Source organism: Dromiciops gliroides, chromosome 3, assembly GCF_019393635.1.
Source record: "Dromiciops gliroides isolate mDroGli1 chromosome 3, mDroGli1.pri, whole genome shotgun sequence".
Classification (NCBI taxonomy): domain Eukaryota; kingdom Metazoa; phylum Chordata; class Mammalia; order Microbiotheria; family Microbiotheriidae; genus Dromiciops; species Dromiciops gliroides.
In genome coordinates, this window is record NC_057863.1 from 307103075 (window position 1) to 307125673 (window position 22599).

At 35.8% G+C, this 22599-nt stretch overlaps 1 protein-coding gene across 3 annotated transcripts in view; it reads right to left on the reverse strand.

Moving 5' to 3' along the window:
* The window catches only part of SENP7 (SUMO specific peptidase 7), a 183821-nt gene that overhangs the window by 3212 nt on the left and 158010 nt on the right, over positions 1-22599 (reverse strand). For 2 of the 3 annotated variants that reach the window (XM_043992005.1, XM_043992004.1), the window contains 3 exons: positions 4395-4438; positions 3873-3941; positions 25-175 (listed from right to left, as the gene is read on the reverse strand). In XM_043992005.1, coding sequence (XP_043847940.1) covers positions 25-175; positions 3873-3941; positions 4395-4438 — 264 coding nt within the window. Of the gene's footprint in view, positions 1-24; positions 176-3872; positions 3942-4394; positions 4439-14758; positions 14795-22599 lie in introns of those variants that run through there. The other variant, XM_043992006.1, reaches the window with a different exon arrangement.

Sequence of the window (22599 nt, forward strand, 5' to 3'; positions counted from 1 at the left end):
AAACAAGTTTTTAATTCCATATACCTTGAAGAAGCTTTCCACATATTGTAGTAAATATACTCCACAATCACTGCTGTTGTCTTGCTTAGGAACTTTAGGGCACAAGTCAACCATATTTGTTTTGCTGAATTCACGATGAGTTTTTCGTCTAACTTCCCATTCTACTTCCAAGTACCTGGAACCAATAATGAGCAGAGTAATCCAAGTAGGAATTATTTTTATCTCTTTGCAAAAATTTCAAAGATTAAAGAAAGACAACTGTTGCTGAATTTAATATCTCAATCAAAATATCTAAAGGTAAAACTGACTGTACAAAGGATGGCTTCCAAAAAAAACCCTGCTGTATTTTATACAAGAAAGCTAAAACATTTGGGCTATTTTTTCCCCCTACTTAATACTAGGGGCACAGTTTTGTGTGATCTCTGCATACATATTAATTTACAGGCCAAGGTTTTTAAGAAGAACTATGCAAGTAAGTAAAATTCTAAATTAGCATAACAATACATTTGTATTCAAGCCCAATGTTCAGGATCCTTAGTGTATCTTGGGAGCCAGCAGGACAACTCAAATTCAAGTCCCCAAAATCTGGGGCAATGTAGTCACAATAAGAAAAATGGAATGTGGGGTTGTTCTTTTAGGTATTTTATTTTTTTAAAGTAATAAATATTTTTTAAATAAACATTTATATTTCTAGTTTGGGTTTCCAATTTTTATCCCTCTTTCCCTCCCTCCCCTCCCCCCTCCCTGAGGCGGCAATCACATATGGGTTATACATGTATGATTATGTAAAGCATTATCATATTTGACATTTTGTACAAGAAAACTTGATTAAAAGAACAAAAAATGAAAGAAAGTGAAAAATATCATGCTTCAGTGTGTCCCATCAATATCAGTTCTTTCTTTGGAGGTAAATAGTATGCTTCATCATTGGTCCTTTAAGATTGTCTTGGATCATTGTATTGATGAGACTAGCTAAGTCATTCACATTTATTCATCAAACAATATTGCTGTCACTACACACAATGTTCTTTTTGGTTCTGCTCACTTCACTATACAACAGTTCATACAAGTCTCTCCAGGCCTTTTTGAAATCACCCTGCTTGTCATTTCTTGTACCACAATAATATTCCATCACCAGCTTGTTTAGCCATTCCCCATTTGATGGGCATTCCTTTGATTTCCAATTCTTAGCCACCACAAAAGAGCTGCTATAAAAATTTTTGTACAAATAGGTCTTTTTCTCTTTTTGGGGATGTCTTTGAGATATAAACCTAGCAGTGGTATTGCTGGATCAAAGGGTATACACAGTTCTATAACCTTTTCCAAATTGCTCTCCAGAATGGTTGAAACTTTTCACAACTCCACCAACAGTGAGTGAATTAGTGGCCCAGCTTTCCCACATCCCTTCCAACATCCAATATTTTCCATTTTTGTTATATTTGCCACTTTTATAGGTGTGAGATGATATCTCAGAGTTGTTTTATGGAGTTGTTCATTAAAAGAACATATTCAATACCCCTACTATATTGCTAAGTCAACCTACTATAAAGAAAATTTTATTCTTTCACACCAAATAGATAACCTCAAATTTTAAAGTTCAAATTTTTCCTTTCTCAAATTTGAGAAATACATACTTTTATTTACCACCAGGGACTAGGTATATATTTTTATATTTTTATTTCTTAAATTTAAAAATTGAAAGATACTCCAGAGACCATCTGGTCCAACTGGTAGCTGAATGTCCCCTACAACATAATCAAGAAGAGATCAGATAGTCTTTGCTTGAAGAAAAAGAACATGACTAATTGAAGAATCCACTAATGGGGAATCCATTGCCTTCTTAGCCACTCCACTTTTGAATACCTGTAATTACTTCTAGTTCTGTCCTCTGGGTGCAAGCAAAACAAATCTAATTTCTCTCCACAGAACAATCCTTCAAATACTTAAAGACAACAAACTAGCATGTGCCCACTAGGTCTTCTTTCTTCAGGCTAAGCATACCCAGTTCCTTCAAACATTCCTAAAATGTGGCACTCAGAACTGACCACAATACTACACATGTGGCCTGAGCATAGAAAAATACAAAAAGACCATCGCCATCTTAGTCCTGAACACTGGGTCTTTCTTAAAGCAGCCCAAGACTAAAGTAGCTGTTTTGGTGTTAATAACACAGAGGTGACTCATTTTGAGTTTGTAGTTCACTAATACCCACAATTATTCTCAGATGAATTGATGTCTAGTTATGACTCCCCAGTCTTGTATACATGACAACAATTTTCTGAACTCAAGTATTAGGCTTTTTATTTATCCCATTAAAATTACCTCCAGAAGATGCTGCTCAACATTCTAGACAGTCAAGATCTTTTGGAATACTAAATCTGCCATCCAGTGTATTAGCTGTCCTCAGATTTATGACTTCAGCAAAGTTAATACACACACCATCTATGTCTTTTCCAACTTACTGATAAAAATGTTAAACAGCACAGGTCCAAGTGGAGATCCCTCAGAAACTCTACTGGAAATCTTTAAAAATTAATGACTAAGGGGGAGCTAGATGGCACAATAGATAGAGCACTGGCCCTGGATTCAGGAGGACCTGAGTTCAAATCTGCATTCAGACACTTAACACTTACTAGCTGTGTGACCCTGGGCAAGTCACTTAATCCAATTGCCTCACCAAAAAAAAAAAATTAATGGCTAATTGTGGGGAGGAGTCCAGTCATTTAGCCAGTTCCAGATTTACCTATTGTACTCTCATGTAGCCCATGTATTTCTGGCTTAATCAGAACCTAAAATTTGTCAAATGCTTTGTTAAAATCTATATAAATTATATTTGTAGCATTCTCCTGGTCTAATACCCTAGGAACCCCATCAAAAAAGGAAATAAGTTGCATTTGACATGAAGCTATGCTGTCTCTTTATGATCTTATGATCAATTTCCTTTTATAGATATCTAGTAATCATCCCTTTAATAAAAGCTTAAAATTTTTTTGCCAGGAATATAAGCTCAGTGATTTCTAGTTTGAAGGCTCTACTCCACCCCCTGCTTTTTATTTTCTTTTTCTTTTTCTTTTTTTTTTTTTGGTGGGGCAATGAGGGTTAAGTGACTTGCCCAGGTTCGCACAGCTAGTAAGTGTCAAGTGTCTGAGGCTGGATTTGAACTCAGGTCCTCCTGAATCCAGGGCCAGTGCTTTATCCACTATGCTACCTAGCTGCACCCCCTGCTTTTAAAAAAAATCAGGATATCTGCCTTTCTAAAACCTTGCAGTAATTCTCTCCTTATCTATATTCTTTCAAAGAGCAGTGAAAATTTAAAATTTAAAGGCATAAGTTCACAACTCATACTACAAAGTAAACTAAAAAAGCAATTAGAAAAAAAGCAAAGAAATAACTGTAAAATTAAGAAATTATATTTACAGTGAAAAACAATACTAATAAATAATTCAGATACTAATTTACAACTTAATTACAAATTTCCAATTAAATTTTTAATTTGTGAAAATTAGCATCTTGAAAATCTTTTTAAAAAGCTGCACTTTTTACCATAAGCATTTAGTAGATATGTACTTGCTTTCAAAATGTTTCTTTTACTTATTAACACGAATCAGTTTTTCATTCATTTTTGTTAAAAATCACTTGAGAAAATATTCCCCATTTAGTACATAACAATACTAAAATAGCAAACATCACTTAAGTGCATAATAAAATAAAATACTGACATGTCATTAGTCTTTTCTTTTGGTTTAGAGTTGCCAGTTTATCTGGCAAAGACTCTCAATTAAAAAGGCTCCTCTACCAATGTAGATCAGCAAAGTTCTGAAACAGAGTCCTAGTGAGTTTCAAAATATACACATTGAAATTATAATACTCACTCTCTCAAAATCTGAACTGTATTTTGTACAGAACCAGCTTTCAAGGAGTCTAATATGAGAATGCATGGTCTGTGGAAAACAAAAGGAAAATGATCAGTTAATAGGCATTTGTACTTGGCACTTTATCTCCCACCTAAAAGACTTTGTGCAGATGTGAAATTATCTCCAAGACCACCTCCTTTTTTGTATGTCTATTTTCATCTGAAGCACAACTTAAGTGTCTCTTTCTACAGATGTCCTTTCCTTATTCCCCCTGAGTTGGTTGTGCTTTCTCCTGATTGAAATTACTTTGAACTCTCTCTCTGTATATATATACATACATATACATATACATATACATATACATATATATTTTATGTACATGTGGCTCTGCCCAAGTAGAATGTACACCTGAGAGCAGGAACTGCTTCACTACTGTCTTTGTGTTCCTAGGACCTAGCAAAGTGCCTGATACTCAAGAAATGCTTGTTGACTTGAATTAAGTGTATAACGTGTATTTAAATGTCTTTAGGATGTACGTACCTTTTACACATTTTCTTTGATTCTGATATATTCTTCAGGGTACTCTGAAATAATATTACACATTTAATTTTTACACATTTTTTCTCCAGATAAAGCTAGTGTAGACAAATGAATATTCATAGTAGAAACATTAAATCTTTTTTAAAACAGGAAGTCTAAAATCTCTCTGATTTGAAAAGTTCTAATGGCTTGATGGTTCATTATGTTAGTCATTTTAATAAAATCACAGCACCTCAGGGTTAAAAGCAACTTCACAGATAATCTAGTTAAATATGGCTGACAAGTGGTCATCTGGTTTCCAAGAAAAGATCCAAAGAAGAAGAACCTATTATGGAGGAAATCAGGTTACCTACGGAGATATAGCCCCGTTATCTAATGTGATAGCTCATATACTTTTGAAAAAACTCTAATCATTAGGAAGTTTTCTCTTACATTGAACCCAAGTCTGCCTATCTTCAATTTCATAGACTGTTCCTACTTCTGACCTCTGAAACCAAACAGAACAAGTATAACTTCTCTTTCAAAAAGCCCTTCAAATACCTTAAGATTTTAGAAAGTCCCCCTGAATTCTTTTCTTCCAAGTCCCTAGTTTCTTCAAGCTATCCCTCCTTTAGATGCTTTTCACTTTCACAATGTCCTAAATGTGGTACCCAGAACTGAAAGCAATACTCAGATGTAATCTAATTAGAATAGAGGACAACAAAACTATCATTGCCCTCGTTTTGGACACCATAGTTCTCTATGACCACATTAGGTTTTTTGGCTGCCATGTCACACTGTCCATTCATTTTGTAGTCATGTGAGACTAAAATCCCCATATCTTTTTTACATGAACTATTGTCTGCAAATGTGCCTCCTCATCTTTTATTTCTTTTTATCAGAGTGAAGGTTTTTACATATGCATCCCAACTAACATCTTTTTGATGAAACTTTCCATCATCAGGACCATCATTCTAGCCTGTGAAAACCTATTTGGGTCCTCCCTCTGCTGCCCAAAGTGAAGAGTAACTTGTCCCTGCTATCCACAGAATCACAAAATTTGAGAGATGGAAAGTGCATTGGTAGTCATTTGATCCAACTTATATAGCAAAGCAATTCCCTAGATCCAAAAGAGGTCATTCCACTAAAGATATCCAAGGAGGAGGAATCTATAACCCCTGTAACAATTGAAGTGACGCCACCTGCTGGTGAGTTACTGTAGGAAAGCGCCGTGAGGAGAAGGCGTCTGAGGGCAAGCCATGTGGTCAGTTCCTTGGTGTCAGGAAGTGATGTTTGCTTGTGGGTACTGTCTATCAAAGCTACCAGCCAATTAGCTTGGAGCTGTGTGTGTGTGTGTGTGTGTGTGTGTGTGTGTGTGGATGGGATGTTCCCGGTTCCACAGGAGGCTTGTGGGATGAAGGGGTGAGGCTTACTCTCTCACTCTCTTTCACAAGGACCTCAGGGGGGAGTGGAGCAGGAGACACAGGCTCTCTTTGATAGATGAATCTAGGCCTCTTTCTCTCTCTCTTCACCAAATTCTTATTCTTCTTAATAAATGCTTAAAAGTCTAAACTCTTGCTAAAGCTTATAATTATTGGCCACCACTCATTAGATATTTTAGACAGACTAGCTAGAATTTTAGCAACTTTACACCCTCAAGGCAACCCATTCCATTTCTGGACAACTCTGATTGTTTCTGTTTTCCCAGATATCAGGGCCTATTTTACCTCTTTGAAACTTCCAATTACTGTTCCAGATTCTGTCCTTGAGGGGGGCAAACAGAACAAATCAAAACCCTCTTCAACATGAACTCCTTCAAATATTTTCCAATAGTTATCATGTACACCACTACCCCACAAATCTTCTCTTCTCTAGATGAAACATGCCCCAGTTTTTTCAATGGATTATCATATAACAAAGTCTAGTTCCAAAACTATCATTGTTGCCCTCCTCTTAACAATCTTGAGCTTTTCAATATCCTTCTTAATGTCCAGAATTTCCCACAATGTTTCATATGAGGACTGACAAGGGCAGAGTACAACTGGGACTAGTACCTCCTATTCCTGGAAGTTATGTCTTTCCTAATTCAATGCAAGGCTGAGTTTTTTTAATTACCACATTTTACTGTTGAGGACATATTGTACTCTGTAGTCTACTATAAATGCCTGGATCAAACTGCTATCTAACTGTGATTCTCCCATCATACACTAGTGAAATGATTATTTGAACCCATGTGTAATACTTTACATTTATACCTACTGAATTTCATCTTATTAGATTCAGCCCAATCTTCTAACCTGTCAAGATCCTTTTAGATACTGACTTAGTCATATATGTTAACTATCTCAGCTTCAAACTGTGTAAGTATATCAACTATGGCCATTATATAAGTCATCTGATAAAAATATTAAATATCACACAATCAAGCAAGGTCCCTAGAGGCACTCTACTGGAAATCCCTCACCATGATGATATTGAACCATTAACGCAATTATTCTTTGAGTATAGTCATCTAACAGTTTTGAATCCACCCTTAAGTGTGGATCATCTAGTCCACATTTTTCTGTCTTTTCCACAAGAACAGTATATGAGATACTCTATCAAATGTTCTGCTAAGATCTAGGTAAACTATTAATTGATTGGTCACAGGTTACTAAAAGGTCTCTTTACTAGCTCCTTATTTATCTTGGTTATCAACTTCCTATTAAGTCGCTTTTGTTCTGTCACTTCTAGTGCAAAAGTCCTTCTTGGCAGAGATAACAGAAGCTTAGTAATAGCTAAGCAGAGCTCTGCTTTTGCCCCTTTTTCAATTTTCATAATTCCCTCCACCTCCCCATTACCTTCTTTATTTTCCTTTTTAGGCAGACAGGTGGTCCAATGGATAGAGTTGTGATGTTTAAAATCTAAATGTGGGTTCTAATCTGCGCCCCCCCCCCACAAGTTTTAGGGAGGAAGCTGGCTAAAATCACTGATAAATTCAGCAAAAGTTTAGGCTTTTAGGTATTTATTAAAGTGTATTAGAAATTAGTGAAGAGAGAGAGATTGAGAACAGATTCCTTGTAGCATGGAAAATCCTAGTTTAGATCTATTCAGTATAGCCAGAGAGAAAAAACTTCCTTTCCTCACAGCCCACATGAAGTCTCTTACCATGCCAAAGTCCCAGACGAAAAGGGGGGCCCTCCTGTTCTGTGTCTCTCACCACACCGGTTCCTCAACCAAAAGAGAGAAATCCAGCGAGCTAACCTCCACTTCCTAGTTCCTGTCTCCCTCCCCAAAAGGGGAGGTCCTTCAAGCTAATTGGTTTGAGAGTGGTCTCCTGCTGACGTCAGTAGTCCACAGCCTCTGAGAACAACATGTCACTCAGGGCCAGTCAGGTGTGGTCTCTATCCAATCACCCTTAAGTAGGTACTCAGTCAGTTTCTCAGTCTCACCAATTCAACCCATTTCTAAATCAATCTTCAGGTGGGGCCCCTGGGCATATGCCAAATCCCATTATTTGATCACCAAGTTGCTGGGCCTGGAGTCAGGAAGACCTCAGTTCAAATCTGACCTTAGACACTACTAGCTGTGTGGCCTGGGAAATGGCAAACCACTCTCAATATCCTTGCTAAGAAAATCTCATGAACAGAAGGGTCCACAGGGTCCCAAAGAATCAGATGTGAATGAACAATTGAATGACAACAATAACATCTTCCTTTTGCTACCAGTATAGTGAAAACCCTTCTTTTATTCATCCTTAGTTTCCCTCATTCTGAGTTTTATGCAATTGGCACTATTTTTGAAGAATGAGGATGCTTTTGCATTCATCCCTCTCTTGCTTAGCCTTATTTTCATCTCTATAAATTTCTTTTAAAAATTTAAGTTGTTTAACAAATTTCTGTGCATCCACATGGGTCTCTTCAAACAAACATCAGCCAAATGGCACATTGGATGTAGCTCAGAAAGACCTGAGTTCAAATGCTGCCTCAGGACACTAGCTTTGTGATTCCTGGGCACTTAAACTTGTTTGCTTCAGTTTCCTAATCTGTAAATGGAGATAATAATAGTACCTATCTCCCAGGGTTGTTGTGAGGATCAAATGAGATTGTTGCAGTGTGCCCAGCACAATGCCTGGCACATAAGTGGTACTTCATAAAAAACTTATTTCCTTCCTTCTTCTTCCTCACTGGAATATTTTTTCCTTTATTTCTTCATAATTTCATTTTATCTCCTCAGCTGACTTTCATATAGCCTTTTAGTACATGGAATCCTACCTATTTTTTCCTTCGAACCCCTTTAAATGTGCTTTCCCCAAATCTAGAGTACATGTCAGACTGTGACCAGATTTACTCTCTTTCACAATCACAAACTCTAAGACGGTAGTAGTCAGGGGGCAGATAGGTGGCACAGTAGATAAAGCACCGGCCCTGGATTCAGGAGGACCTGAGTTCAAATCCAGCCTCAAACACTTGACACTTACTGGCTGTGTGACCCTGGGCAAGTCACTTGACCCTCACTGCCCCACCAAAAAAAAAAACAAAACAAGAGGGAATAGTCACTATCCACAAGGGTTTCCACTGTTCCCAGAACCCTGAGTGGAAACAAAATTTCTCCTTGTTGGTTCCCCCACCTTCTGAAGGATAAAATTATCACTAAGCAAATCAAGGGAGTTATTTGTTCTACTTTACAAGTAGATCTACTCGCTCTTTGGTAGATGTCCAAAAATAATATTCCCCATCACTACTATATCATGTCTCCGTTTCCCAAATATCTTATCTATTTCCTCTTTCTAGAGGGAATCTTTCAGATGAGACCTAAAATACGCTTTTTTTTTTACTAGCCTGGAAAATCTAAGCTAATTATTCCAAAACCTAGAACTAGAAGAATGAGACAAGTAGGTTCACTAATTCTTTTTCAGATTCCCTCATGATTGCACAGAGTAACCCTGGATTCTGTCAACACAATGTAGGCTCAAGCCAGTTTCAGTATGGTCCTGGACATAGAGGCCCTGTTATCTGAGAATAAGCCTGCCTAAGGAAAAAGACAATGCAAAGAACTACCAAGATTTTGAATATCTATTAACATTCATTTAACTGGTGTTACTCCAGCTATGAGATATTTGTGCAATGACCAACAATTTAATATACTACTAGAGAATAAAATCAACATCCATATGCAAATTCTCACTGTAAAATGAAACCAGAAGACATAAAGAAATTTCAGCTTAATGGAAAGATAGCTCACAGGTCTCTTTGGATAGACAAATAAATTGGTACTGATACCAAATAATTGGTAGAACCCGTTTCATCATGTCTCTAAAAAATATCATTTCATGATACACTTGAATATTTTGGCTTGCAGTTCTCATGATATAGACAAGGAAAACAACATCAAGACAGTGTTAGTAGTAATTAGAGAAATCCTATAATAAATTTGACAAAATCCTTTAAACCAAATGAAAGCATACACTTTTGTTGAGAAGGAGTTGTTTCACAATCATAACCTCCTACCCCCAAGCCCAGCTAATAGAATCAGAGAAAGTAAGGGACAAAAAAAGGTAACAAGGTGCTAATGTATTGAATGAAGTAGAAAGAAATAACTATTATTCAATTACAAACTATGAAGACATTTCCCCAATGGGAATTAGAAAGGCAGCTTTCCCATTGGCAGGCTAAAAATTGGCCATGTCCTTGAAGGCATTTCAAATCTAAACTAGCCAACTCTGGAGGAGAGTTAGGGAAGAAAACGTAGTGAAGTATGATCCCTATACCTCTACCAGAAGGCATGGGAAGAAGAAAGAGGTGACATCTCTCTTCCTCCTCTCCATCAGCCATGGTGTTGTTCACTGAAGCTACTGGCCTAATAGGAGGCAAAAAACTGGGAAACTGGAAGCAACTTCAAGAAGCATGACCTCTGGCAGCAGAGATATCAATTATCAATTCAATAGAAAACTATCCCTGGCAGTTGAAAAGTCAAATTGCCTTGAGAAACATATCCAGAGACCTAACTGAGTGACTTACGTACCCCTTAGAGATATTGTACCTAGGGATAATCTTGCATAGGGACATGATTAAAAAGATCAGGATCCTGTAGTATCTGAAAGTATGAATTCTGCTTTTCCTAACAGTATACTAAGTTTGTATATTATAGAGAAGAGTAGACCCCAGGTTCATGGAGGAGGGGGTTATTTTATAGCTATTGTTCTTATTTTGGCTTTTTAACAAATGCATTTCTTTTAAGTTAGTTGTGTTTATTGTTGTACTATGAAAAGTAAATGTACCTGTGGGTGCTAGTAAAGCTACTTGTTTTAGGAGTGAAGACCCACAGAGACCTAAACCCATCCAAGAAAGAGCAAGTCTGGAGGTGAGTATTCCCAGAGAGAATGCTATGTACACCTTGAGATTTGGTTACATCAATGCAAAGGTCAGCATGGGGAAGGAGATGAATATATTTTAAAATATGAAAAATGTTGTTCATAATTAATAAGTGAAATTGTTAGATTATTTAAAATCCTGATATCTACATGTTAAATATATATTATATGAATATTAATATACATATATATGTTTTAAGAAGAGAGTCAGAATGCATTGGGCATGGCAAGCATGGAACATCACAAAAAATGAAGTTTCCTATATATAATGCCTATAAATAACTAGTTCCTAAGTTGATGGTCCTTTCAGAATCAGCCATTTGTACTGACAGATAAGCTGGCTACAGAAATCATCAATATTAATATCAAATGCAAATAGACAAATAAGACAAAGCTGCATGGAATTACAATAGCCTCAATTCAACCTATAAGCAATGTGTTGACTGTAAAATGAGAAATTAATACAAGTAAAGACATTGACTTTGGTTAATTTAGAGAAGTTTAACTAAGGTTATCAGTTTCCAAAATGAGGAGACCAAGAGCACAGACACTACTCCAGTCAACAATCCTTTAACCACTTTCTAAGCAAAATAACTCAGCAAACAAAGGCAACATCAGCACAAATGTCTTTGCATACATTATATAAGAGGATGGTGTGAATGAGTGAGCAACATAGTATCACAAAACAGAAAAAACATAACTTCAGTTCAGATGGCAACATGTTTGGTTGTAGAAGAGCCGGCTCTCCCACATATACTTCAGCATAGATCCTTTTTTAAAAAAGACATAAAATCAAATAATTATAAGAAATCTAAACAAAACCCAGTAAGCTTTCCAACATCCAGCCTAGAAATAATATCAAAAGATAGACTGGGCACTGGGAAAGCCTATATGAGCACAGGTAAACAGGAATGAAGCTTTCTAGCACAATGACTTAAGATGCAAATAGTGCTTTGGACTTGGTATTATGGGGTAAGATGAGAAGGTGGACAGAAACTACTGTTCTCTGACAAGGGATATCCCAAGGAAGTTTGAAAGCCTAGTGCTTTGACTTAAGGGACACTCCAAAAGCCCACCAGTACTCTGACTTGGACACTCCAGGGGGCTAAAAACGTATAAGATTCTGATTAGTGATACTGTACAAGGGCCTGAAACACTACAATGTTCAGAGCACATACACAAAAAGGGAAAGTGGAAGTCAGGATTAGGAGTCCTGAAAATCAGGGACAACACTACTAGGACTTGACCTACCCAGACAAGAGTATGAATGGACCTTGACACAAAGTTCCAAACTAGAAAACTGTAGATATAAGAAATCAGAAAACACCATGGCACTATAAAGAAATACATGGACTGAGATACCAAGAGAAACCAAAAAAGAAAGTAATCCATAATGGAAGCAAACAATGCCAAGATTAAAAAAAATAAAGTGACATGGTCACAAGGACTTCAAGAGAATCTGGACGAAAATAAAGGAAGAGATAAAGATAAAAATTAAAGCAAATAAGAGCTCTGGATGTAAAAACTGAAAAGAGATTAACTTGGAACAGAAGGTAAATAACATCACCTAAATAGTCATATACTCCAAGAAAAAAAGAGTGGTACAAAAAAATTCAAGGACTCAAGGAGAAAAGAAGATATTAGAATGAAGAGAACAGGTTTAAAAAAGAAAGAAAGAAAAAAGAAGAAAATGTAAGATTTTTTTTTAATATACCTAGAAAAAAAGATACCGGAGAGAGAATTTAGGAAGTCTCAGTACTCTTCAAACACCATGATTAAATAAAAACCTTCAAAAAAGTTTTAAAAGAAAAAACTGTCAGATATATTAGAACCAAAGGCAAAGTTAAAAAAAAAAAAGAAAGAAAGAATCCACTAGTTACCCACTTGAAAGAAACCTCAAATAAAAAAAATCAGGAATGTCATAGGTAACATCCAGAGCCTTTCTGTCGCAGTAAATCAAATATAAGGACCAGTAAGAAAGAATTCAATAGTACCAAGGGAGCAACAGTCAGGATGACAGAAGATTACATTCAGTTATCATAAACGTGAGACCATTATATCAGTCAATCAACAAATATGTATTAAGTTCCTCCTGGGTATAATGTTAATCACTTTCCTTCTCTTTCACCACATTCTTCTTCTTTATAAAGAGTAGAAAAGAAAAAGAGGTAATAAAAACATATAAGAGAATATAACAGAGGGAAATATAATAATAACATAACTGTGAACATGAATAGGATCAACTTACCAATAAAATGGAAGAGAATAGCTGAATGGAGTAGAAAATGGAATATAACAATCTATTGTTTACAAGAAACATATTTTAAATACAAAAATTCATACAGAGTAAAAGTGAGGAGCTAGAGAAGAATTTATTATGAATCAGGCAAATAAATACGCAAGTATAGCAATTATTACCTGAGGCAAGAGAGCAAAAAATAGACATGGTTAAAAGAAGCAAGTGAGGAAACTGCATTATACTTAAAGAACCTTAAATAATGGAAACTATGTCAGTCCTTTATACATGCACCCAAATACCATAGCATGTAAGTACTTAAAGGAAAAGGTAATTTAATTATAGAGAGAAATGGTTGCGCACTTCAATATGCCTATTTCAGACCTAGGCAATGTAACAAAAAGATAGATAAAAAGAAGTTTAATACTAATAGAATTTTAGAAAAGTTAGATTTCTCGATAATTACTACATGGAAAGGGAAAGAAATATATACATTTTTCAGTGGCACATGTCACTTTTACAAAAACAGACTATTGCTAGGACATGAAAACTTACTAAATCAATGCAGAAAAGTAGAAATATAAACATTATTGACCATAAATGCAATTAGAATTATGATCAGTAAAGGGATCTCAAGAAGTAAATCAAGCTTAAATGAAGACAAATTTAATCCTAAATGCTTGATTTGTAAGGACAAAAGCCATAAGAAACAATTTAAAGCATTTTCAATAAAGAAAGTTACAATAATATGAAAATATATTAAAACTTTTAGTTATATAGACAACCAAATTCCTCAGGGGGGAATATGTCTAAGCAATTCCATCAGCAAGAGAAGGATGAAGAAAATATCAATCAATTTGGATGCAACTAAAACACGAGCCAGAAAAGCAACAAATCAAAAAACCTTAAACATAAAAACTTTATGACATTTTGATTATTAAATAATGTATAAACAAAATTTAAAACAAAAAATTAAATTAATCAATGAAATTGACAGGTTTTTTTTTTAAATCAATAAACTACATAAACCATTAGCTAATCTAATACAAAAAAAAACTAAGAAAATAAAATTGCCAATCCCCCCCAAAAAAAGAATAATTCATAGGAAATGAAAAGGAAATAAAAGAAATTGTTAAAAACTATTTTGCCCAATTACATGCCAATAAAACTTGTAATTTGGGGCAGCTAGATGGCGCAGTGGATAGAGCACCGGCCCTGGATTCAGGAATACCTGAGTTCAAATCCGACCTCAGACACTTGACACTTACTAGCTGTGTGACCCTGGGTAAGTCACTTAACCCCAATTGCCCCGCAAAAACAAAAACAAAAACAAAAACAAAACCTTATAATTTAAATAAAACAATTATTTTAAAAACTATCCAAATTTAATAGAACAAAAAATAGAGATTTTGAAAACTTAATCTCAGGGAGAGAAGCCACAAATGAACTCCCAAAGGAGAAAAAAAAAAAAAACAACTCAGGACCAGAAGGATTTATAAGTGAACTCTATCAGACATTCATGGAATAATAGTTAATTCTACTAATATGTAGATCAGTGGTTCTCAAACTTTTCCATAGTGGTAGAATCCTTCATTTTAAACAAAACTTTGATAGAACCCTTTTAGTAAAATTCTCAAAAATTATTTTAATGTCTATTAACAAACAAACAAAAGGTTCCGTTTTTTTTTTTAATTTAAAGAAAAAAAAAAAGCTTGGGGAGTTTCAGAGTTCCTTGCAGCACAGTTTGAGAAACACCAATATAGATCATTTATAAAAATAGGAAAAAAAGGATCCTACCAAATTTCTTCTATGAAAGAACTATGGTCTTGATACCTAAACCAGGGAGAGATAAAGCAGATAAAGAAAACTATAGATTCCTAATGAATACTGATGGAAAAATATCAAATGAAATATTAATAACAAAGCCACAGCAACATATTAAAAATATTTTGCACCATGACTAGGTTGGATTCATACCAAGAACACAGAGTTGATTCAATATTGGAAATATATGATATACATAATATGCCACAGTAACAAATAAATTCAAAAATCACATGGTTATATCAATGAAGCAAAAGCTTTTTAAAAAACAAAATGCATACATACTCCATCTCGTTAAAAAATATCAAAAGACATAGAAATAAAGGAAATTTTACATAATATCATTAAAAGGATCTGTCTAATTCCAAGAGGCAGAATTACATGTAATGGAGATAATCCAGAGGCTTTTTGAGTAAGATCAAGGGTAAAGAAAAGATCACTGCTACCACTACTATTTGATATAGAACTAGAAATCTTAGCAAAATCACTAAAACAAGAAAAAGAAACTGAAAGAATAAGCATAAACAAAGAGGAAACAAAATCATTTCATCTTTCAGATGATAATGGATTGGATTGCATTATGAACTACAAATTAACTTCAACAAAGTAGTAGGATATAAAATAAACCCATGAAAATCATTAACTTTAGGGGCAATGAGGTGGTGCAGTGGATAACGCACCAGCCCTGGATTCAGGAGAACCTTAGTTCAAATCTGGCCTCAGACACTTGACACTTACTAGTTGTGTGACCTGGGCAAGTCACTTAACCCTCATTGCTCCACGAGAAAAAAAAAAATCATTAACCTTTTTGTAAATTACTTACAAAACACAGTAGAAAGATATAGAGGAAAAAATCCTTTCAAAATCACTATAGAACATTTTTTTAATCTGGTAGACCATCTGCCAAGACACACATAAGAATTATGGGAATACAACTACAAAAACTTTGGATAAAAATGAAAACATTTAAATAACTGCTAATGGTTAGGGTATACCAATATGATAAGAATGATAATACTTATCTAAATTACATTTCAGATTCAGGACCATAACCATCAAACTGCCAAAGGTAAAGAAGTTCTACTTTATAGAACAAGAAAAAAATTCATCTGGAGAAACAAAATGTAAGAATATCAAAGGAAATATATTTTTTAAGTGAGAAGGAAGGGAGGCTAGCAATACTAGTCCTCAAACTATACTACAAAGCAATGATAATCAAAATTTTTCGGCACTGGTTAAAAAGAGAAAAGTTGATAAGTGGAAAAGATTAGGTGCACAAAATGCAGAAATGAGTTGACAAGATGACAGGGACAATTTGTAAGAAACCTAAGAAGACTTGTATGAATGGATGAAGAGTAAAGTGAACAGAACCAGGGAAGAGCACTTTATGCAGCAGCAACAATTAAAAGACAAACATATTTGAAAGATTTTTAAAAGAACTCTGGTGAATGCAACGATAAACCAAAATTCTAGAGAATTGATGAGAAAGTATGCTACCCAGTTCCTGACAGAAAGGTGATGGATTTAGAATTCAGAATGAGATTTTTTTTTTTACATAGGAAATACAGGAATTTGTTTCCTTAACCATGAGTATTTGTTAAAAGAGTTTAGGATTGTTGTTGAGACAGCCAGGTGGTGCAGTGGATAGAGCACTGGTCATGAAGTTGGGAAGATGAGTTCAAATCTGGCCTCAGACATTTACTAGCTGTGTGGCCCTGGGCAAGTCACTTAACCAAAATTTCCTTCAATATCCAGGGACATCTCCAGTCATCTTAATAATACATCTTGCCACTGGACCTAGATGGCTCTGGAAGAGAGAGTGAGGCTGGTGAATTTGCATGGCCCTTCCTCACTTAAATCCAATTCATTGCAAGTCATGACAACTGTCATGGTCCTCTTCAAGAACAAAAGACAAATAGCAACAATAGGATTGTTGTGTTTGGTTTGGGGTTCTGGGTTTGGTTTTGTTTTGTTTTTTTCAATTGTTGTAGTAAAGGAGGTAGGAAAGAGAAAATAAATGCTTGTTAATTGGGGAAGGGGGGAATCAATCAAGTACTTGATATGTGCTACAAAGTTATATGCTGAGGATACAGATACAAAATCAAAACAGTTCCTTTAGGGAGCATACATTTAAATGGAATAACATAAAACAAAGTCAGAAAAGCAGCTGGACTCAGAGAAAATCCATGCTGGAGGCAAAAGAAATTTAAAGGTACTCTAGGACTGATTACCAAAATACCCCAAGGAGGGAACGATCTTAAAATTATGGGAAAAAATCATAGACAGTACAAATATCCAAGAAAAGCAATGTGCCATAATGATTAAAGGGTCAGCCTTGGAGTCAGGAAGTCTGGGATTCAAATCTTGTCTCTGAAACATAAAAATGATATGATCCTTGTCAAATCAAACTCTTAGTAGCCACCCAAGCAATACTCTTTTTTTGGGGGGGGGGGGCAGGGCAATGAGGGTTAAGTGACTTGCCCAGGGTCACACAGCTAGTAAGTGTCAAGTGTCTGAGGCTGGATTTGAACTCAGGTCCTCCTACATCCAGGACCGGTAATTTATCCACTGTGCCACCTAGCTGCCCCCAGGAATACTCTTAAGACTAAAAGTTAGAGACAAGTTGCCCCTCTGCATTGGTGAACAAGTCTCCACACCAAGAACTCCCCAAACTGATTAAATCAAAAGTCCACCCCCCCAAAAAAATTTAATACCTGAAATGGCAACCAAAAAAATATCAATAACTACTATTCCATATATGAACTTTCTTATTACTATAATATTTTTAGTAAAATTATATATTCATACAGTATTTTTTATGAAAATGACAGGCTATCAGAAACACAATTCCTTTCAACAAACCACATCTTCAATCATACATGATTGATATTTATATAAAACACATGATTTTGCTATGTTAATTTGTAGGTTACAAAAATTTTATTTCACTCGCAATATAATCTTAAAGGCTCTCCTCCAAGATGTCTCTCATGTATATATTAAGATTATTCAAGGTTATCTGATAAATGTAACCAGAGAGTTAACTTTGTTCGACAATTTTTTTATCATTTCTAAACAATACATAAAACAGTAAGTGATATACTCAGAAGTGCCATTTAAATATTTCCTAGGGTAATAGTGTAACAGAAACAACGATATTCCATACTTCGGTGAGGTTCTCGTAAATTCTACTTCAAGACACTGTATTGACCACATCATGCAGTAATTATGTAGTAAACATGGACACTCAAAGTCTGGTCTAGTAACCACACAGAAAAAAAAATACAATGAATAAAGAAGTGTATTCATCCAGATTATAAGATAGAACCATATATCACTTCCACTAAAGTAGTCCAAAACTAACTATATCTTACGACAGACAGAAGTGGGCAGTCAACTTAGCAAAGAACTGAACTGTGAAAGACAATGGGCTGGATCACTTGTGGAAAATTCCACAATGCTTCTCATGATCTCAAGCTGTTCACTACCCAAAGTCCATCTCTTCAACATTGATAATCTTCCAAGAAAAGCATCAAGAGAGCTAGAAATGGATGGAGTTGGTCTTGAAGCCATGAAGACTTGGGTTCAAGTCCCAGCTCTGCCAAATTTTTGTCTGTGCAACATCAGGTGGATCATTTAATCTCTCTCTCTCTCTCTCTCTCTCTCTCTCTCTCTCTCTCTCTCTCTCTCTCTCTCACACACACACACACACACACACACACACACACACACACACACACTGCTCTAAGCAAGTCTCCAAGACCAGAAGTTGCAGAGAAGGTGCCAACTGAGCTGGTAGAGGCAGTTCCCTTATCTGCAAGTTCTCTATAATAAGGAAATCACAGGTCTAGTCCCTATTCCTATCCAATTCCCAGAGATATTATACAGCTGAGAATTATTACTATAATCGAAGGAGCAATGGAAAGATACACAGTGGGTATCAGGAAGTAGCAGCACATCACTATCAGTGATGGGCAAATGAGAAACAAAACGAAATAAATCTCTCATTACAGATATGAACAAGAAAGGAGGTGCGGCAGGCAAAATGAAGGAATGACAGTCCCAGTTTTGTACTGGTGAACATAAAATATGAAAAGGTGCATATGAAGATTTTGTATGATGACTTTATGGAAAGATATGATCAGAAATCACACATAAGAGATGAAAGAAAGTTCTATGCTGTAGGAGAAGTGCTCATTCCAAGAATATCATGGACATAGTAGCATATCAGGCAGTACTTATTTCAAAGGGAGAAAATTCATCTTTGGCCTAGAAATCCTTTAACTTCATTCATTATTTCAATAAACTATGGATAGGGGCAGCTAGGTGGTACAGTGGATAGAGCACCAGCCCTGAGTCAGGAGGACCTGAGTTCAAATCAGGCCCTCAGGACACCTTGACACCTACTAGCTGGGTGACCCTGGGCAAGTCACTTAACCCCACTTTGCCTCACACACCAAAAAAAAAATGGATAAATCTGATGGAATATCTTATCTGCACAATTCCTGTGCCATCTCTATGTTACCATGGGTTTCAAAGAAAATATCTTCTAAGGCCTCAATATGAACCAATTAATATTACAAATATCAATATGTTTCTAGCCTTATCATTATCAATTCTGTACACAAATTCTCAACACACTCTAATTCTCTATGCAAACCTTACAATCTAACCAAACAAGGCTACTGTCCTTTTTTTGTCATGCCTTTTGCTTTACACCTGAATATCTTTGCCAACACATTTCCTCCAGAATTTTCCCTTACCTAGTTTGCCCAGCCCCAAACGTTATTTGTCAAAATCATACTTATTCTTCACAGCCTAACTAATATGTGATATCATCTATAAAGCCTTCCAACAAGAAACTGTCTCCCAACTTTGATGCAATCTATCTGTACCCCCCTTGAAGCAGATGTTATACATTGCCTTTTATTATAATTATCTGTACACTTGAATTCTATACTAAAATGTAAGGCCCTTGAGGCAAGGAAATATAGCTTACTCATTACAATGTGCAACACAATAGATACGCAAGAGATATGTGCTGAATGTATGTGAACATGCTCTGCTTTAGGTACTGGCTTATGTTCCTGAAAAGTTAAATAAAAAACCAATTTATATAAACTTACTCTTATTTTAACATGCATGCAGAACTGCTATTTAGAAGAAGTCTATTACTAGGAATCCTACTAAAACAAAGATTCACTCTACAACATTTTTTTCTATTAATCCAATTTTATATCCAGAGAAATCCCCACCATACATGGATCTTATTTCAAAAGTTAATGTCAGTGGTTCTTTGTAACTCTAAACAGATTTTTCCCCTATAAATGTTAAAACTGGTTTATATATTCACTTTAACCAACAAAAATACTTATTTAACCCTAACATTACAGAAATACTCTTCATTTATACAGCAGTAGGAAATATATTGTGGTGAATTTTACAGTATTTTAGCTGTCATTTATAATTCAAATGGGCTTTATGGACCACTAGCACAAAACACCAGAGCTGGAAGGGATATCAGAGGCCATTTATCCAACCCAAAAATGAAGAATACCTTCTACAACATATACAACTTCCAGCTTTTGCTTGAAAATCTCTAGTGAAAGAGAACTCACCACCTCCCAAGGCAGTGCATTTCACTTCTGGATAGCTCTAATGAGTAAATGTCTCCATACATACAGCGAAATCTGACTATATGCAACCTTTATCTCCTACTCTTCATTGTCCTCTGAAGCCAACATAATATTTCTAATCCTTCTTCCATATGACTGCCCTTCAAATATCAGACAATAACTATTATGTACTAAGTCTTTTCTCTTCAAGATAAACATTCTAGGTAAAGAAGCTCTCTGAAGGAAAAATAAGTCCTTAAAAATTAGGATTGAGCCAAAATAAAAGCTAATGACTTTATGAGAAATCAAGACACAATAAAGCAAAATGAAAAAAAAATAGAATACAATGTGAACATCTCCTTGGAAAAACAATGACCTAGAAAATAGATCCAGGAGAGATAATTTGAAAATTATTAGACTACCTGAAAGTCATGATCAAAAAAAGAACTTAGACATCATATTCCAAGAAATAGTCATGGAAATTGCCATGATATTCTAGAAGCAGAAGGTAAAATAGAAATGAAAGAATTCACCAATCACCTCCTGAAAGAGATCCCAAAATGAAAATTTCCAGGAATATTATAACCAAATTCCAGAGCTCCCAGGTCAAGGAGAAAAATATTGCAAGCAGCCAGAAAGAAACAATTCAAGTATTATGGAGCCACAGTCAGGATAACACAAGATCCAGCAGCCTCCTGTGTTAAAAATTGGAAGAACTTGGAATATAAACATCCTCCGTTCCTTCAGTCAATACTTTTTTTTTTTTTTTTTGCTGGGCAATTAGGGTAAGTGACTTGCTCAGGGTCACACAGCTAGTAAGTGTTAAGTGTCTGAGGCTGATTTGAACACAGGTCCTCCTGAATCCAGGGCCAGTGCTCTATCCACTGCGCCACCTAGCTGCCCCTCAGTCAATACTTTTATGGCATGTATCTGAGGCCTTCACCATTATGGTCATCTTCCTCTAGATTCTTTCCAAGTTAACAATGTCCTTTTAAAATAAGGTGCTAAGGGGAGGCAGCTAGGGGGCTCAGTGGATAAAGCCACTGGCCTTGGATTCAGGAGGACCTGTAGTTCAAATCCAGCCTCAGACACATGGACACTTAACTAGCTGTGTGACCCTGGGCAAGTCACTTAACCCTAATGTTTATCCACAAAAAAAAAAATAAGGTGCTAAGAATTGCACATAATATTTCCTATTTACAGTACCTCCCTCCCTTTTCTCCACCTCTCCCTCTCCCCCTCTCCCCTCTGCTCTCTCTCTAACAAAGCTTAAGATCACATTAGGTTTTTTGGTTCTGATAGAACTGTTGACTCATATGGAACTTGGCAGTCGTTAAAACCTCAGATATTTTTAGGATAAACTGTTGTCTAGCCATGTTTCCCCATCTTAAATTTGGAAAGTTATTTTTGAACCCAAATTGAAGAATTTACTTTTATCCTCACTAAATTTCATCTTAATAGATTAGGCCCCACATTAGTCTGGGAAAAAATAAGTCAAATTCTTTATACCCAACAACAGTGGAGAGATTCCAGAAGTAGGCCAAAGAAAGAAGTAAAGAGTACCCAGCTAAAACCATATTGACAGTGGAATCTGCCCATCAGACATAAGAAGCCACCAAAAAGCAAAGTTAATCCTATATGAAGAACATAGGTGAAACCCCACCATGATCAGCTAATATGCCACTGGAAGAAGTTAACCTAGAACTATAGTAACAAGCACCAGTCTCCTAATGCCAGTTATCTGATGGCACCCCCTGTAAAGTAGGGATTCAATATCTTTTATAGTGAGAATGTCTATATGAATGCTCTGTATGAACAGGCCTGGGGAATTATTTCCAGAGTATCCAAGTTCCTGACTCCATTGCTTCTCCATTTTGAGTTGGTGAGTTTCCTACAGGGTTAAACACTCAAGTATTGGTCTCAGGAAAATAGGCCCAAGATAACAAAGTTCTTGGGAGAGTAAGATTAGTTGCTAGTTGTATTCACCATGAACAGGATATGTCTGAAGGATTGACCAAAATTGGTTAAATTGTTAGGGGTATCAGCTGCTTTTGAGAAATGGCCCAAGACAAAGCTTACCATGGCTTAGTCTAAGTGTAGCATTCTGAATTCCTCTCATCTCTTTATTATTACTGAGGAAGAAAACTCAGGGAAGAGGCAGTGCCCTCTCAATGACATTGTTTCTCTCCATACCAAATC